The sequence below is a fragment of the Carlito syrichta genome, unplaced genomic scaffold (assembly GCF_000164805.1).
Source record: "Carlito syrichta isolate Samal-C Ts95f unplaced genomic scaffold, Tarsius_syrichta-2.0.1 Scaffold302562, whole genome shotgun sequence".
NCBI classification, from domain to species: domain Eukaryota; kingdom Metazoa; phylum Chordata; class Mammalia; order Primates; family Tarsiidae; genus Carlito; species Carlito syrichta.
The window spans coordinates 494,615-514,518 of record NW_007246658.1 but is presented as its reverse complement, the minus strand read 5'-3'; the positions used below and the strand labels follow the sequence as shown (position 1 = coordinate 514,518).

At 39.3% G+C, this 19,904-nt stretch overlaps 1 protein-coding gene across 2 annotated transcripts in view; it reads right to left on the bottom strand.

Annotated features, from left to right (window-relative positions):
* Nucleotides 1-19,904, bottom strand: part of PPP2R3A (protein phosphatase 2 regulatory subunit B''alpha) — a 131,302-nt gene that overhangs the window by 99,614 nt on the left and 11,784 nt on the right. Inside the window, exons 1-2 of one of the 2 annotated variants that reach the window (XM_008056861.2) lie at nt 11,051-11,518; nt 7,098-7,364 (exon numbers count right to left, since the gene is read on the bottom strand). In XM_008056861.2, coding sequence (XP_008055052.1) covers nt 7,098-7,364; nt 11,051-11,182 — 399 coding nt within the window. In that variant the 5' untranslated portion in view covers nt 11,183-11,518. Of the gene's footprint in view, nt 1-7,097; nt 7,365-11,050; nt 11,519-19,904 lie in introns of those variants that run through there. The other variant, XM_008056860.1, reaches the window with a different exon arrangement.

Here is a 19,904-nt window from a genome sequence, read left to right as displayed (position 1 = left end):
CTCAGGTTCAAGAAGAACCAGAAACCCCTAGACTGCTCAAGAAAACAGCTATGAAACATATATGTGTGTGTGTATATATATATATATATATATATACACTGTTTTTTTGAGTCAGAATCTCACTCTGTCGCCCAGGCTAGAGTGCAGTGGCACACTCATGGCCACCCCAGCGTCGACCTGCTTGGTCTGGCAATCCTTCCCCCTCAGTCTTCCAAGTAGCTGGAACAACAGGCGCACGCCACCAGCCTGGCTAGTTTTTTTGATTTATTGTAGAGATGAGGGCTCGCCAAGTTGCCCGGGCTAGTCTCAAACCCGTGGGCTCAAGCAATTCGCTTGCCCCGGCCTCCCAAAGTGCTGGGATTACAAGCTGAGCCACCGATTCTGGCTTCAAATATATTTAAGTGGTTATAATTCAGGCAAAAAGATGAAAGGTAAGAACCAAAATGCTATCACTTGTTGCTATATTAGAAACTACCACAAATGACTAAAAAAGCCTTAGGAAAAACTGGGTAAATATAAAACATCTTCACTATCTTGAAAGTTATTGATTTTTTTCCTCAATAAAAGTTCTTCTTTTTAGCCGGGCTCGGTGGCTCAGCCTGTAATCCTGTGCCTTGGGAGGCTGAGGTGAGTGGAATGCCTGAGCCCGTGGGTTCGAGACCCGCCTGGGCAACTTGGCGAGACCTCATCTCTACAATAAATCAAAAAATCAGCCAGGTGTGGTGGCGCGCGCCTGTAGTTCCAGCTACTTGGAAGGCTGAGGCGGAAGGATAGCCAGAGCCCAGCAGGTCGAGGCTGTGGTGGCCGGGAGCGGCCACTGCACTCCAGTCTGGGCGACAGAGTGAGACTCCAACTCAAAAAAAAAGTTCTTCTTTTCAATTATAAAAATATTGTCCTTCTACTCTCATAAGAAAGAGTTCTTACTAGATTTACTTGTTTTTTTCCAGAGGAAAAATTTTTCTCTATAAGTAATAATGCCATCTGAATATTAGGAGAGAAATAGTCGCCATGTCTTCCCAATTTTGTACATATAAAGAAAACATATTTCCAAATCCAGAACCCTTCAAAAAGTCACATCTTGTGACAAGATATTATTATTCATATTAGATACATGATCTGCTGGGGGAACATGATTAGACATGGGGAAAAGTGTCCTTTGGAGGCAGACGATGTATATCCACACTAGGTTTTGGTGACACCGCTCCTGGTGGAAGGCCTCAGTGCACAGGGGATACCCACAGAACCTTGAAGAGTGCCTAGTCTGACACTAGCTCCTGAGAGAAAGTCTAAGGCTGCTGGGTTCACGCCAGAGCTGAAGATAGGGAAGGCAAGACTCAAGCCAAGGGAGGTAAGAACAGGGCAAAAATAAGAGGCTGCCACTGCCAGGACCACTAAAGCACGTCTGCAAGCAGAGTAGAATTTAAGATTTCTTAGGTCCAGAGGTCAAATACCTCTGCTGAGGTCAAGAATGAGGGAGAGGTGTTGCCTAGCAACCGTGTGATTTTTTTTGTTTACTGTTTAAATTATGATTGCCAAGGTACAAGGCTCACAATTAATATACTTTGGGTATGTGAACTATCAAATACACTTTCCCCAATCCCAATCACTCCTTTCAAGCAGAATGGTGGTTTGCCAAGAAAATGTTCTTAGACAGGTTTAGTGATAGGCTACTGACAACTGCTAGAAAAGAATAGTCTATTATGAGGGTGAGGGAGACACAGACAAAGTACCGGAGAGTCTGGAACTGACTTGCCAAGGCGCTTAAAACTCCCACCATCAGACTCACTCATGAATCACAGCTGGAAGGGATCAGGTTCAATCTTTTAGCTAAGCCTTGGGAGTGGTCACCAGCCTCAGCTGAAACACTTCCGGGCTGTGTGCTTACCACTTCCTGTGGGGTAAACTTCCAATATGAAAACAACTTTCATTCCCTGGATTAAGGGCTTTTCTCCAGAAATTCCTATCAAAGTGTACACACTCATAAAATGCAAGTCACTGTGAGATTAAAACTTATAAACTTATTATGACCCAAAGGCAAAATCCTAAGAAATAAGGTAGAGAAAAATGTTTTAAAGTAGATTAGAAAAGATCAGTCTGTTTTTCTCTTCGTGGGATACTCTGAGTAGCCAAGTGTTAAGCAACAAGAGGGTATCAGGGCCCTTGGAAAAATGCCAACGGGAAAAAAAGGAAAGGCAGTGACTGGCAAGGGCTGTGGACATTACGCAGTTTGACTTTTTTAAAAATGTAAAGCTGGCCTAAAGTTGCTTAAAAACCAAAGACTTAAGAAAAGGGAGCCAGGAGATCAGTAAGAACTAAAAAATAAACGATATTAATCTGAAGGCAATAGGATAGTACTTTGACTAACAGAGGAGAGAACAAGTCAGTATGAAGACTTTTTATTTTTCTCATGACAAGGGGGACATACAAGGAGATATAGAAAATGGGTTTAGGAAACATGCTTAGAGGAGTAGGCAAGAGGCAGCATATGGTTATCAAAGTGGCTGAAGCAAAGAAAACTTGATTAATACCTATAATTTGATCTAAGAATGGCCCAACAACATGAAGAATTAAAAGTAAGGTGGTCTAATGATACACACAGGAGGGGATGATTATCTCATATCTGTAATGTTCTTTCAACATTTAAAAATTTCTCATACCTATTACTTTATCTGGCCCTGACATGATCCCCGTGCAGATGAGGGCAGATATTTTTATTCTTTTTCACAGATGAAGAAACTCAAGTACAGAAAGGCTACCTTATAGGCCACAGGCAGGATGGGTCAAGAGAGTGCTGTATCAGCCAGAAGAGAGGAGCTGGAGGGATCTACATGGTTCAAAAGAGAGATTTATTCTTTTTCCTCAACTTTGTGGTAGAGGGCAAAATTCCATGATGAGTCCTCTGGACCAGTCTCTGACAAATGCGTTTCTTACTGCTGCTCAATTTCTGTTCCTACACTGCTCTTGTCCCCCTCAGATTCATTCTCTATTCATTTCTTCCTTATTATCACTTAAAGCTGTGGAAGAAGTACCAACTGTGCACTGATAATTTAACCAGATATAGGTATTTGGCTCTCCAGGGCTGTTTGAAGTCTAAGATGAATGAGCTAAACTTCACCAACAGATGCAGACTTTATAAACAGTGCTTTCTCTGTACCTAAAAAACAGATCCCAGACCAGTCTAGGCAACATAGCAAGACCTTGTCTCTACAAAAAAATTAAAAAGTTAGCCAGATGTGGTGGCACGTGCCTGTAGTCCCAGCTACTTGGGAGGCTGAGTTAGAAGGGTCACTTGAACTCAGGAGGTCAAGGCTACAGTGAGCTGTGATTGTGCCACTGCACTCCAGCCTGGGTGACAGAGTGAGACTTTGACTCAAAAACAAAAACAAAACAAAACAAAACCGAGCCTAGTCGTTATAGCTACACTTAAGCACCACCAAGAGTAGGTTGCAAACTTAAGCTAGTCTTCCAAATAGTTCTATGCACTACAAGAATCCATACAAACATTCATTTATTGTTCTGACAAGCTCTCTTCCCCTTGTCTCTTAATGGTTGCCTCTTTTCTTTCCCTATGCTAATCTGTCGTAAGAATATGAACAGTTAATGCTGGAGACACAGAGTCCACTGTCCACTGCCAAAAAAGACTTGCATAGTAAAGAAATGCTGAAAATGAGGATGACTTTAGTAAGTACTAACGGACTGCAACAGTCAAGTAAAAGCTGGGTCAAAGGGAACTAGCTGGCTGAAGACATGATTAAGCCAATTTTTTTTTTTTTGAGTCAGAGTCTCACTCTGTCGTCCAGGCTGGAGTGCAAGTGGCAGCCTTGACCTGCTGGGCTCAGGCAATCCTTCTACCTCAGCCTTCCAAGTATCTAGAACTACAGGCATGCACCAACACACCTGGTGAATTTTTTTTTTTTTTGAGTTGGAGTCTCACTCTGTCACCCAGACTGGAGTGCAGTGGCCGCTCCCGGCCACCGCAGCCTTGACCTGCTGGGCTCCGGCGATCTTTCTGCCTCAGCCTTCCGAGTAGCCGGAATTACAGGCGTGCGCTACCACGCCCGGCTGATTTTTTGATTGATTGTAGAGATGAGGTCTCGCTACCTAGGCGGGTCTTGGACCCGCGGGCTCAGGCAATCCACTCACCTCAGCCCCCCAAAGGCGTGGGATTACAGGCTGAGCCACCGAGCCTGGCTTTTTTTTTTAAACTGTAGAGATGAGATCTCGCCAACTTGCCCAGGCTGGTCTCAAACCCGTGGACTCAGATAATCCTCTCATCTTGGCCTCCCAAAGTGCTGGGATTATAGGCGTGAGCCACCAAGCCCGGCCTAAACCAATTTTTAAAATAAATGGTCATAAGAATAAAGAGGCAAAATCCCATAAAATGAGCTCATACAGTAATCGGAAACAAAATAATACAAACCGACACATTTATGCTATCTTTTAAGGTCATTATATACACAGTCTCATCTTTATTTGCAATGTTAGTTTTCACTTTTTAAAGGTATGGGTAGTTTACCTTGCTACCTGAGCTGACAATTAAGATCTAAGAGCAATGAGCACAAGGCTTGGTGCCCATGAATGGGATTTAGGGCTATAATCAAGCATAATTCAGACAAGTTAATCAGATATCTATACATATAATGGCTATTGTGCCACATGATTATTAGGTATAAACAGTAAACTGTTAGGTAAATGACTGTTACTACAGCTAAACAAATACGTTTTCTATCTTTTAAAACGGTCTCCATGTTGTCAGCTTCAACACTGATTTTTTTTCTGATGCCACGCACAGACTGATCCTCACTGCACATAAATGGCAAACTCCTTCCTCTGGCTCCCCACCATCCAGAGATGGTGTCATTAGAAGTTCTGCTCTCCTCTCACTGAATCTGTGGAGTGCTAGAGGGCCACTGAACCATGGAGCAGGGCACAGCTACCGCAATACGGGGGTGGGAGGGCCAGACCAGGAGTGACGTGAAGGCCAGGGAGAATGGGCTCCTCAGTCAGGTACTGGAATATTTGGAGGAAGACGGTCGCCCTGTGGACTTATATTTATGACAGGGTAGGCTGTAGGTCTCTGATAGACTAATCACCTGGATGGGCTCTCCAGACATGGTGAGCTCAGAACCACACAAGGGAACTACTATATCTTAATCTGGACAGTTTCTCTTTGTCTGCCAACTTGATGTAATCCATGAAACCTCCTGCCTCTTTCACACACGTTCCCATGTTAGAAATACCCTGCTGGCATGTATGCAGTTACCATGTAACCTCCAAATGCAGACTGCATTCATCCTTGCCAAATTTTATCTTTCAGATTTATATCCATAGTCCCGGTCCATTCAGAGAATTTAGTTTACCATCTTGGTGTCTTGGTTCTGTTATCTAATGCAACAGCCACCTCTCAAAGAATTGTGTATATTCCTCCAACTATTCCCAGCCCCTGACTGAGGAGCCCATTCTCCCAGTGCCTTCCTACCACTCTGCCTTCACGTCACTACTGGTCTGGCCCTCCCACCTCTGTACTGTGGTAGCTGTGCCCAGAATGCCCTGAATGACCTGTAATTAATTTAGATGGCAGGTGAGTAGAAGTTGGCTAATGTCAGTATATGTTCAGGGATACAGCACATGAAGAAAGAGCACCACACTAGAGGTTAGAGGAATTGTCTCCCGACAAACTAGTTCTGGGATTGCAGGTAAGTCCTCATGGGACTGTAGTTCCCTCATAAGTAAAATGGAATGAAATAAGACACATTCTTATTTCTGGAATGAAAGAGTATTTTTTAAAATTACAACTATCTAAGAAATCAACAAGCAATTTTTAAGAAGGGGAGATGAAAAAAAGACAGAAGAAAAGAATTCCTTTTCATTTCCTTTACAATCACTCTGCTTACAAATCAGTTAATAGCAATGACAAATGCTCTGTGAGGTCAGAGGTAGGGGAGAGGGAAGGGCATGACTGAAGTGGGGCTTCAAGGACTTCTCCAAAATGACACGATGGGATGTGATGGGGCTGGCAAGAGTGGATGCCGCTCTCGAAAGGAGAGCTCTGAGCGCCCACATGCACAAGTATTCCCGGGAGGGAAAAGGAGAGACAGGCTCATACAGGAAACAGTATTAGACAGATTTGGAAAGGAACTCCAGGGCCAGACAGTGTAAGTCCTGGAACGCCAGGAAGATAAGTTTGAGTTTTATCCTGAAGAATGGCAGTTTTCAAACTTTTTAACTTGACTACTGGAGAACTCCTCCCAGTGGAGGCATGGTTAGCATCCCGGGCACTTCCACTGGATCTTCTGCTTGCCTCCAGGTAGCCCGTAGCCTGCTAAGCTCCTCTGCCTCTTGAAGCTCAGCCTGAAATCATGGCTAAATCATGAGGTATGATCTGACTCTTTGATATACATGCATTATAAAAATAAAGCCCAAACAAAACAAAGCACTGCTGCAGAGGCTGGGAGTACCTGAACATTGCTAACCTGGAGAACGGCATGGTCAATATAATCTGATGGTCACGCTCAGCATTCACTGTTCTGGGAGGAGGTTGGAGGTACAGAATCTAGTCACAGCAGTCCTGACATCGAGGGGTTAAGGTCTTAAATCAGAAGCAGTTGCATATGTCAGAAAGTATCAAAAGTGTGCTTTCTAGTGTCAAATCCATTTATTTCTGGCAAAACGACAGTGTGAGACGTTTTAGTGGCTCCTTGTCTGGCATTAAGGGCAGAGTTATGATCAATGAGTGAAACAAAAAATGAGATTCCTATTCAGCACAAGATAAATCTTCTAACAAGGCTGTTGAATAATGGAACAGGCTGCTTAGCAAGGTAGTGAGCTTCCAGTCACTGAAAGCATCAAAAAGAATGAATTTATGAGCTGGTGAAGGGATTCCTAGATTAAATGGTAGGTTGGAATTTTTTTTTAAAACTTAAGAGTTCCATGAAATAGGACCACACCTAAAGATTTTATGAGGATCTTATAAATTTTTTCAACATAGAAAAAAATCTTACACATGCTTAAAAACAGAGAGCAAAGATGCAGTGAAGACGGAGAATTTAGGGTTGCAAGAGAAAGGAAGATTATAAACCATTTAGTAGCTATATTACCTTTGCAATTTTCCCCATTTCATAAATGTCTGCTTTCTGATCTTCAATGTCCATGAAAGCAGTTTCAATTCTGCTTAGAATCTGTTCATGGTTACTGCAGGTATCTGGGAGTCCTTCAGGAAAGTAGAACCGTGGAATGTTTATGGACAATGGTGCATTCACAACATTATTCACGTGAGGAACTGGGGAGAGAGGTGGGGGACTACTTGGAAGGGTGGCTGGTGGTGGAAGTGGTGTTCCAGGTTTCTTTTCTGGTTTACTTTGAATCTAAAAAGAAAATGAGATTGTGAGACACAAAAATTCACGGTACCCATTTCTCAAGAATCCTTACTAATGACAGGAAGTATAAGAAATCACAATTAGAGATAGAGATCAAGGGCTCACTCTACTCTAGAGGGTAGCAAGCATATTTTTAGAGAATGCTTACTCATACTAGACCAATTAATATAGTAATATCTGTCAACATTCAAGTTTGCATAGATTTATGTTTAAAACATACTGGAGTACATTTTCCCAACAATCACTTGGCAAACATTTCAAAAGAATTAAAGAATAATGTCAGCTGATGTATTAAAGATCTTGACGAGTATTCTCAGTCTGTTGGAAATGGATTAATAAATTCTTTTTGAAGACTGTTCTTGGTCTTTTTGTGAATTTCTACCTCTCCTTCAGCAGGCAGAAACAGGTTCTTTAAAAATATACATATATAAAACATATTTGGGGCAGGGGTTCCTTTTCCTTTCACCTTCTTCTCTAGTTTGACTTTGCCGAAGTAGAATCACTGCCAACCCCTGATGCTCGAAAATCTTTGTTAAGAACTAAAGCATTTTAGTTCTGGAATGTTCTCTATAAGGCTGACTTACCTGCCACTAGGGCACACCATTTTTCCAAGACACACATTTATCTCATTTTTGATATGTTCTAATAGGCAAGGACCAAGGTCATTAATTTCATCAAACCAAACTCCCTTTATAGTTTATTAACCCATTTATAGTTTACATTCTTCCTTTTCCCAAAAAGAATCTGATGTGGCATACCATAAAGAGACGTTTGAAAGGACAGTAAAAAGTGAGGAGAGGCAACACAGAGATTGAGATTGAGGACAAGGGGAAAGGATGTACATCATCATTCAAATAGGAGTTAATTTCACTAATGAAGACTAAATTTAATTCTGAGATTCCCAGCAGAAAAATTTAAAAAGATTCCATGAATAATTTTCATAGTTCTAATTTCTACTCCTAATTAATTACCAAAGTATCTATCAAGGCTCATGTGTATGGCATTGTATTAGATGCTACATAAAGTATGAAAGATGCACATGACTGTCAACTAGCTAAATGTATTTTATATTCACTGTGGATACAAAGTATTACTCAAACGTTCTTCTTCCTTAAATTATCCTAATGCCAATGTTAAAGTTTAAACAATGATTTATCTGTAACAAGTAGATCTGAATATCGTATTTCCTCTTAACATACAGGCTTATAATATGATTTTTAAATTCAGGATAAAAATCTTAGCTACCCTTAAAAAGCATGTTTTATAGGGAAATAAGCTTCATTCACATAAATATGTGATGGAAAAGGTTAAATCTCCTACTTTTGTTTCAATAGTCCATTTCCCATGTGTTAATATTTCATGTTAACACACAGAGTGGAGTCTGCCCTTATATCAACACTATTTAGGAACACAAAGGACAGCTGCCACACCAAGCCTTTGGTGCAGTTTCAGAACGTCACCCACAGAAAGCAACAGCCAGGGAATAAACAGCACAGAGGAAAATGATGCCAATGAAACATGAAAAAACTTGACAGAAAACAGTGATGGTTTACTAGTCTGTGACTTCAGGAAAATCACTTAACCTTTTAGAATTTCAGTAATAAAACAAATTACAGCCCCTACATCTTGGAAGGCTACTGTGAGGACTGAAGGACTCTATAGGATGCAACACAGGGTAAAAGGTTCAGAACAGTGCTGGGCACAGATCTGTCTTCATGTAGGAAATGAGTGATAAGGCCAAAGGGTGAGGTTCTCAAAAGAGTACATTAATCATAATTTGGCATGATACTTCAGATTCAATAATAATAATAAATTAAATAGTCACTTACAATTGTGAAGCAATTTAAAGTTTACAAACCACTTCTGATTAACAAATTGATCACCAATTTTAAGTTAACATGTCTGACAACTCTAAATCTGCAAATATCACATAGTCCCATGAGTCAATAACCATTATTGTTATTCTTTAAAGTATTTTAAAATTCTAAAATAAGACACAGAACTCTTCAGGGTCCTTCACCTAGGTCATTTATTTTCCATTATTCTATGCAAAAAGAGATTTGAAAGACTAAGTGTACAGTCATCAAAATTCTTTTTTTTTTTCTCCTTCTTCCCCATAATGTTTTCCATGATGTGACATCCAGGACAGTTTAGATAATTTCAGGGCAGTTATGCCCATAGGATTAAGACCACTGGTGCCAGTGGGGATGAAACCTGAGAGTCTTGTGAACACAAGCTAGTGGGGAAGGTTTAGAGCAAGGTCTTCAATGTTAACTCCATGCTTCTGCTTTGTCAGAAATAAGTGACATTCAAAACAAACAATGGCTATCTGCCAAAGTTTTTATTTGAATGGGGAAATATTCGATTACATAATATTTGGTTTTTCTTGGTGTACTTCTTCACATAGAGCAATTCACGGATAGTCAAGTATTTATGAATTCATTGGTTAATTCCATACTTAGCAAAACTAATGTTTGCTAAGAGGACAATAACATTAGAAGAATGTACTTATTGCATTCTTGATGAGCTTTTGGCTATATCAGTTTACTTTCCATTGAGTTCTATAGGAGATACGCAATTTAAACCTTAAAGTAGTTTAATAAAACTGACCCTTTACAAATGTTACATATAAAACCTAGTAATACAAATTTTGCCACATTTACTCGCAAGTTTAGCATCTGCTCACTTTGAATAAAGCAGTGTGAATCCAATCTAGGAGCACCATTAAAATTGAATTAGCTGGATAAAGTATCTCAATTCTCCATTTCAGTCTTTCCCTGTAAACACAGTATCACTTCGATATTCATTCTGAACAGTAACTATGTTACTAGAGCACTTCCAACATTTGACCATTTTTGGCCTACAAAAAAAAAGCAATTTCATATTTCACTCAAGTAATTTGAGATTATTCTGGGTCGGAATAACCATGATACTATGATTTCTTGCAGAGATTTTGAATGGCCGACATTTGCACAGTCCTTGACTTATATTGCACTCAGTATTAGGCAACTTGTTTGGTGAGACACTACCATAAACTGTAAGCAAGAAAACAGGGACTCTGCAAAGTAATCATCACCAACAGAAATGACTCAATCTCACAGCTTGCTTAGGGAAGACATTTTGCACAATCTAGAAGTAACTGCCATCCTTTGTTATCTATATACATACATTGTATGACACATACACATTGTCTCTATATAAAAATACTTCTGCTTAAAAAAGAATACCAAGATTAATATTATTTTTAACAGTTACAGTTGTAATGACAATCAAATCAGTAGACCATATATTAACATACATATGTCTTAATACATAGTCTACTAATTCAAAGTGCAAACAAAGCTTTTAGCATAAAAACTCTAGTTTCCCAAGGATATTCTAGTATTTTTCTGGGTAAGCTGGAAACTGTTAAGTTCCATTTTGTATCTAAAACTGGATTCTCTCTCGACAAGATAAAAATGTGAGTACTGTACTCCAGGCCCAGCAGCTCTATTTTTAAACCTGTTGGAATCCCTCTACAAATAGCTTTCTGCAAATAGCTGAATAGAGAACACAGATTAATTCCTTGATCTAATATCAAGATACAAGTGAGCTGTAAAATCATTTGTGTGTTAGTTCCCTGGGTGGTTTATTAGTAATAGAAGCATTTTAAGAGAAACACCCAAGTTTCAAACCTGCGTCTGCTGAAATGACTTCAGCCGCTTCTTGAACCGTGAAGGGAGAACAAAATCACAGCCCCTTGCCAGGAAAGCTAACTCTCCCCTTAAATCCGGGTCCCTTCGTAGAGATGTTTCCTTGATCATCATCTCTGAAAAGTGAATGTTTACTTCTCAACTGTCCAGCACACTTCTGAAGATGATCAGATTTAGGAAAGGGTCAATCTTGTCAGGTAGAAAGGTATTTTTTTCTTCTTATCTCCCAAAGAAATGAAATTCAAGCATTGTGCTCTCCCAGCCTCCAGGGACCACAATCCATGCTTGTCCTGACATGCAGTTGGTTCCCAAATACAGTCTGTGGCTCCCAATACCTGCTCATAATTTTCAAGTCCGAAACACAGCCTGCAATGGGCCTGTTGCTCCTTGTAGGTAGCTTTATGTCAAATCGACCTGCACAAGTTGAGAATACAGAGCCTTCTGGGAAAGGAAGCACCCACTACTCTGAGTGCCAAAGTTAGAAACATTACAGCTGGACCTAAAAATAGCAACTTCTCAGATAATGCTAACTTCTTAACCTCAGAGTATGTGAGGTGTCAAACCACATAAAGCAGTTTCTCCTCAAACTAAAAGAAAAGTAATATGTAGGCATTATCGGTTTAGCTATTTAATATTTTATGAAAAAAACAGGCTGAACTTCAAATGTAAAACTATTACTTTAAGAATACTTCTTTTATTTTTTATTAGAAAGGAAGTAAATATCCAAAACCCTCTAGATCTTTTGCTAGTTAAAATATGAGGAAAAACAGAAAGCTTCATCTTCAAATGGTAATTTACAGAGTTTGTTGGTTTCAGATTTTAAAATCTTTTTTTTTAAATGCAGAAAGCTTACTTTTTAAAAAATTGATTATGGACATATTTGAAAATTTACTGTCAAAAATGTTAGTTAGGAAAGTGGGACAATCCTGAATTGTACCCCATATCTTTAAAATAAAAAAAAAATTTTTAAAAAGTGAAACCAATAAATGCCATAAAAAAGAAGTGTTAAATACATATCAGTGAGGGAAATTTGACTAAATTAAGGGAACAAAAGATGATGAAACAGCAATGACATAGTATATACTGCATTTATGTGACTTTTCCTTCAAGGTGCTTTAAAGAAATCATCTCAGATTTCTAAAATATTCAATTATGTTATCATATACTAATATCTGTCTTATATAGTTATTTATAAGTGAATCATCAAGTTGTCCCTTGAAATCTGTCAGGGATTGGTTCCAGGACTCCCTGAGGATACCAAAATCCATGGGTGCTCAAATGCCTTAAATAAAATGTGTACTATTTGCACAAAATCTACACACAACCTCCTGTATACTATAAATCATCTCTAGATTATTTATAATACCTAATACAATGCTAGTGCTATGTAAACAGTTGTTATACTATATCATTGACAAGAAAAAAGTCTACACATATTAATTACAAATGCAACCATACTTCTTTTCTTCCCCAAATGTTTTTCAACCACAGTTGGTTTAATCTATGGATATGGATCCCACCGATACAGAGGGCTGACTGTCTTCTCTCATGTTTAATATTTAGATTTCAATGTTTACTTTCAATCAATCATATCATTCAATCAGTATTTATTTGCTACTTCTAGAACATATAAGACAAATATATTAAAAAACAAAATGCAGCTTACAACCTTCTTTTAATGAAACTTTGTCCTAATTTAGTAAGAATTAAATTATTTGGTTTTCTATTATTTCCTACAACTTGTCAGTTTTTTCCCACTGATTTCTTTTCAAGACACTCTGACAACTCTTTATAATGTATACATCAGGCTTATATGTCTAAACCTGTGCTTTTTTAAAAAAAAAAACAACAACTCTTTTTTAAGATGTGGAATCTTCTGTTCACACAAAATCTTACCTGAAAGATTTCAACATGTATTATGATTCAAAGAGGATTACAATTGTAAACCACTGGTCTCATTCATCAACCTGAGGCATTCCTTATTTTCCCCATCTTCTCTCACCGGGCTTACATATTTTCCCACATTTTTTCCTTGCACTCCAGCCTAGAATACTCTTTTTCTCCATCATTATAATCTCCAAATTAAAACGTCAAAAAAGTCTGTTATGCATGCAATGAGGTCTTTAGACTTAAGGTTTAATGCTTGCTTACTTAAACTACACCTTAACTTGTATTTCCCCCTTCTTGTTTCCAACACCCCTGTGGCTTCAGGTGGGTGAATTTTCATCCCTTTCCTGCAAATCCTTCCTTTTCTCTAACTACTCATATTCTGGTCAACCTTCCTTCAAAATCTAACCCAAATTTTACTGTTTCATGAAAGCTTCCTGGTTCAATCCTTAACTTTACATATACAACACTTAGTGAAATGCTATAGAATCTCTCTTAAATGACCTCCACTAAATTTGTTCTCTGAATCAGTCAACACTCTCCATTTCTCCAGTGAAACAAAGATCCAATGCTTATCACATGGCTAACATGCTCTCAATTATGCGCCCATAATTTTTATCTCAGTAGCTGGGCTGTATGCTTACTAAGAGTCAGTTGTGTTTGTTCCCAATTTGTTTACACCGGTTTTGCTTTTTATGGTAATTACTCATTTACATATTACATAAAGTAACAAAATGAATGTGGGAAAGAAAAGTTGTTTTTAATGTTTTTTTAAACCCCAAGTTTTAGTAAAGGCAAATACTTTTTTAAGATTTTGCTGTAAAATTAGTTACGGGTGGGCTAAAAGAGGAAAACCATTAAATTCTAGAAAGGTCTACAAATTGCTTCACTACTAAGTTTCCTCTCCACTTTAAAGAAACTGAAACTGAAAATCAGTTAACAAATGTATTGAGTGTGATTTATTAAAGAAAGATGTCACAGAACTCTGATAATAAAATTCATTCTCAAAGAAAAGTCTCTGATCCTATATCAAAAGCTGTCTGAACGAATTAATGTTTTAAGTTAAAATATTTAAGATATACATTTTATAGTATATATCATATAGTTTATGATTCCCTATTGATTAATTATCAAACTCAATCATGTTCAGGTGAAAGAGCTTCTACTGTAATACCGTGTAATCTGATAATTATTTTCTAATAGTATCTAAGCTCTTAAAAGCAAGGTAAACCTGACAGTCATTCAATTACTCAACTAATTTTTTTATGATCATTTATTTTGTGCCACTTTGCTGAGTGTGAGAGTAGAGAATGAAGAAAAGGTCTCTTTTCCTCATGTATCTTCTAGTACAATGTTGGTTTGGAGTGAAGGACAAGAAAGACTTCCATTTCATTTACTTGCTATGAAGTCCCTGAGGTTTCAAAGTCAGACAGTGGTTAAAAGCCTGCCCTTTCTCACTCATAAGTGGACCCTAAACAATTATAATACTAGAAGAAAGCGTTTGGCAGTAATGGGAAACTGTCGGTGGGGGGATTGGCATTGAGGGAAACTGCTAGGGGAAGGAGGGGCAGACCTCATCAACAAGGGTACCTGCATAATCAATGTTTGTATACCTAACCCTGAATTGTACCCCACATCTTTATAATAAAATAAAAACAAAACAAAAAAGCCTGCCCTGTTGTTACACTCCAAACACAACATTTATCTCCTTTGATGATGAAATAAGCTCTGCATTCCAAAAATTTTGATTTATCAAACTTTTCCAAAAATGGAGAAGGTAGAGAAGACTAGGAACCCTAAAGGACTTAGAAAAAAACTGGTTTGTGGCAATGAGTTATTGACAGAGGAAGACTAGCATGAGATTGGTTTATTTACTTTTTACTTATCCATGTTTGAATGAAAGTATAGCTGCTTGGTTCTAAAAAGAATCTGAGAACACGAGTTAGCTTCCAGAAGTATATGACAACTGGAACACAACACTAAAGAATGAGGTGTTTTTTGTTTTTTTTTTGAGTTGGAGTCTCACTCTGTCGCCCAGACTGGAGTGCAGTGGCCGCTCCCGGCCACCGCAGTCTCGACCTGCTGGGCTCCAGCGATCCTACGACCTCAGCCTTCCAAGTAGCAGGAATTACAGGCGTGCGCTACCACGCCCAGCTGATTTTTGCTTTATTGTAGAGATGAGGTCTCGCCAATTCCACTCACCTCAGCCTCCCAAAGGCACCGAGCCTGGCTAAGAATGAGGTTTTTAGGTGATCTCTTGTTTATGCGGAAAAAAATCAAATACAGAGGAATTTGACTACAGATGAAAACATGATCTATGATCTACTCTCTTCTCTGTTTTGACCACAGAGAAAGTGCAATTTATGGGACTGGGTGTTGCAAGAGAAAAGCTGCTTTTGGGTGAGAGGTTTTCCTTAGAGAGACCAGCCAGAATGAGGAAGAATACAGAACCGTAAACACACAGTTTATAAACTCAGTTTGAGAACATGGAAAATTAGGAGCTGAGGGCAATTACAACGGAAAGAGCCCATTGACAGTCTCCCTAATGTTCTTCTGGAATAAGCCAAGTGATCTTTTCCATTGCCCTCTGCAGCGTACAACGTAGTCCATCTTAACATGAAGCTGATCACCAGCAAATGCTTCCTGTACAGCTACCTACATCTCTTCTTGGCCTGCATACAGATCATCCATAAACATACCTGAAGACACAGGTAGTCCAATCTGGACCATATGCTCAATCTGAGTCTTTAAGACAAAAACAGTAAGAGAGCTTGACCAGAGGATACAAGAGACTGGTGCTCTCTGCTGTGAGGTTGACTGGGATATATCAATTGTAACCTCAAGATCCAGCTGTCTGGACTGGGGTTCCTTTACTACCTTTCCATTCTACATTATCTTCTTCCAGAACAAGCATTAGGCAAGGGACATAATCTTTTTCAAAGAGAACCAGCTGGGACAGGTTGCTGGATATGAATTTTACAAGTTCCCTCTGGCAGGGTTTTATGGAAGAGAAGCTGGCCTCTCTGATATGATCCTAAAAACCAAATAAATTTTAAAGAAAGAATAGCATCCAATATCTCTAGCAAGGAAAGATGCTTCTTTGCCATATCCTAAAAGGACCTACAGAACTGAGGAGTAAGTTTAGAATGAGCCTGTACATTGAAAGAAGGTAAGATTAGGAAGAAGACAGGAAAATAAAACTGTGTGAGACCCAACGCATTCCATATTTATAGAATTCATTCTTTGAGGCTTAGTTTGAAACTCAGGATGGATTTATAAAAATTTTCCTAAACCTCTTATTATTCCCTGCCCATCCCTCTTTGAAAATGAAGACAGTGATGATATACAATATTAATTCTCTCTCTCTGGAGAACATCAGCTACATGGGATGTTTTAAGAAAAAAATGGGTTGATTACACAGGATAAAGAAAATAGTTTTGAACATCTGCCTGAAGAAGTAAAGAATGAATTCTGATTTGTGTATAACTGCTAAACAGTTAGTACTGCATGTGCAATATTTTATGCCAAAATAAGTACCGCTCTTTGTTTTATATACTAACATGTAAAGAAAGTCATTCATCAGCCTCAGCGGAATGTGGTTATGAAGACTGAAATGATAGCATCGGCTAAAACCTTAGGGTTAGGAAGGCCAGTTTGGATAACCCTGGCCACAAAGCTGTAAGAATCGGAGTGACAGAAACACACTGCACAGCAAGGCTGGGAAGTCAGCTCAGTTCAGTCAGGGCCTGTGTTGAGGTGAGGGGCAGAAGCAGGTCCAGAAAGACAGCAGAGGGTTACTCTGAAGAGACACCAAAGGTTTTGCTTAGAAGACGCTACAAGAAAAAAAGTTCCGTTAAAAGGTGGGTTCTGGAACATCAGGAGGGTACTTAAGGTTAACAAAAGAAAGCTAGCTGCTCCGAAAAGTATTTTTAATGCTAAATCAAAAGCCTACACAAAAACTTATATAAATGTTATGTCCACAGCTGCATAATCCATAATAGCCAAAAAGTGGAAACAACCCAGCTGTCCACATAATGAAATATTATTTACCCACAAAAAGGAATGAAGTGCTGATATATGTTACAACATGGTGAACCTTGAAAATGTTATGCTAAGTGAAAGAAGCCAGTCGCCAAGTGTCACATATTGTATGATCTCATGTATATGAAATGTCCAGAATAGGCAAATCTATAGAGACACAAAATATCTTATGGTTCCCAAAGGCTAGGGGAAGGGGAGAATGGGAAATGACTGCTAACGAATATGGGTTTCTTTTTGGTGTGATGAAAACGTTCTACAATGAATGTTCTAAAGTACACTGAATTGTGTACTTTAAGAGAGTGTATATTATAGTAAGTGAAATACAATTTCAAAAAGCCTTCTCACCTCATGGTTCTAACTGGCTGAGTAGTTAAAAATCAAAAGGTAATAATAACTTGGAATCACGGTCTTTGTTTAAAACATCCCTGTAAACAGGCTTTAAAGGAGGAAACGGATTATAAACTAATGAGTTGTTAATCCTAAAATTTGACAGCCTCCTTTTTGTCTGACTTTGTGTTTTTTCCATCATTTTATGGTTTGTTCTGTGTTATTACTGTTGTTTTGCTCTTAAATAATAAAACACTGAGGAGAGGGAAGGAGGCCAGGCAGTGGTGACTATCTTGGGCTTCTCTGTTCCCAGCCTAATCCCCAGCCTTAACTTCACTGGCTGCAGCAAAACAGAAGGCATGTGTGTGACAGAGGAGACCTAAGCATTTTTGTGTCTTGCCTCAATCGCCTCCAAATGATGGGAACACATTCCATGACTAATAAAAGAAAGCACAGAAATCTAATATTTTTACTTTTCAGTGCTCCTAATACTTGGGATAGAAGTTCTTCTAGGATCTGGGGCAGGGAGAGAGAATTAAGAGCCTAAAATTATCAGTCATAGTAATTCTTGGAGCCCTAGAACTTCTAGTTTCTGGAGTTCTCTGACCTTGTTAGTCTGTTTTTTACTTCCTTCTCTCCTTGAGAAATTGCTTCAATTAGAGAGTGTTCATCACAGAGCATAAAAATTCATTTTTGGCCTATAAATATGTTAGACAGTAAAAGAAGTATAGGGTTTCCGTTTCATTAACATTGTCACAGTAAATGAATGCATGGTGGCTGGTAGCATAAAATACCTTGTCCCAGTGTAGAGAGGAGGGGAGTAGGGGGAAAGAGAATCATTTTGACTGAGAACTGAATTCACAGCTGCCAAAACAGAAGGTTGGAACTGATGTCAAGGACCTGGTGACAATGAGCATTGTTTAAAATACAAAAGCTGATGAAACTACGCCTGGTGGATGCCAAAGCACTTCTCAGGGTAAGTACCTGAACTGTGATCTCAGAAAAGCCGACAGAGGAGAAGATAGAGCTCCCCAGATCTAGTCTAGGCTAGGTACTGTTTGCGGGTAATCTCAGAGGAGACGGCAGGACTCAGATGCCAAGGTCTCTAAGTAACTCTCCCTTCTTACGAAGTAGGAAGACTGGAAAGGTTGCTATGATGGAATCCCTGAAGTAATCCATTACAGGTAATTTTATCCAATCCCTGAAAATGGTCATATTAGGAAAAGCGTAGTTTCAGGAGCTGAAGCCTGGCTCAAATAGTGGAATGTCTTAGGGTATCTTAGAAAAATGACTTTTATTATTTTTTCAATTGCACATCCACTGCATGCCAGCCATCAGTCTAGGTTTTGGAACACAGCCATGGACAAAACCAATAAAATTCCCTACTCTCGTAGAGGTTTCATTTTAGTGGTAAGAGTGAGGGAAGAAAAACAAAACAGTACTTGAAATAATAAGTTGGGGGTGGTAAGTATTAGAGAAAAAATTAAAACAGTAAAGGGGGAAAGAGAATCCAAAGGCTGCGTGTGTGCATGCAATTTTTAGTGCAGGAAAGGAAGGCCTTGCTGAAGAGATATTTTCAAAGACTGGAATGTGGTGATGGAGTGAGCCTGCAGGTGTGAGGGTGGGGGGAAATGTGGGAAGAGGGAACAGCAAATTGGATTGTCTGGTGTTCTTAGAATTAACACAACAAGAGGAGGAACTGGAGCTATTGAGCATGATAGCTCTTCCATGGAGCCCTGGAGACACGCGCACGCGCGCACACACACACACACACACACACACACACACACACACACACACACATCTAGTAAAAGGGGGAAAACTGATGACTGGAGGGAGAAACAGGTAAATCACTGTAGGAGTGCTCCTGGGTTGATGGGAGAAGACAGGATCTAGGCTGCGAGTGTACAGATGGCTGTTCATACAGAGAAATAGAAGGAAAGGGAAAGGATATTGGAAGGGGGATGACCAGAGGTCTCTTCTGCTTGCTTTAGCTTTCTCAATAAAATAGAAAACAAGGTAACTGGCTGAGAGTGAAAATAGACAGGGAAGAAGGCACTTGCTGAATGGGAATGGGAATGGGAATGGACTTGGGGGATGCAGTAGGACTACCAGGCAGTACTGCAGGCCCACTGGAGGTTGGTGGTCAAGAATTTTAAAGATCACTCAATACAGTTGTGTGATCTTCTCTAGCCAAGTTCAGCCGCACAAATAAAAACTCAGAGTAGGCAGAGAAAATCATTTAACCTGAGCTGGAGTTTTTCCAGGTGAATACCACAAAATGAGAGCAAGGCAAGGAAGCTGAAAGTATATTCAAGGCAGCGATTTTAATGATGAACTATGGCACTGTTCTCAAACACGATCATATATCAAATCATCCACAGGGCTTGTTAAACAACAAATTGCTGGGCCCTGAGTTTCTTATTTACTAGGTCTTGGGTAGGGCATAAGAATATGCATTTCTAGCCGGGCTTGGGGGCTCAGCCTGTAATCCCGCGCCTTTGGGAGGCTGAGGTGAGTGGATTGCCTGAGCCCGCGGGTTCGTGACCCGCCTGGGCAACGAGATCTCATCTCTACAATA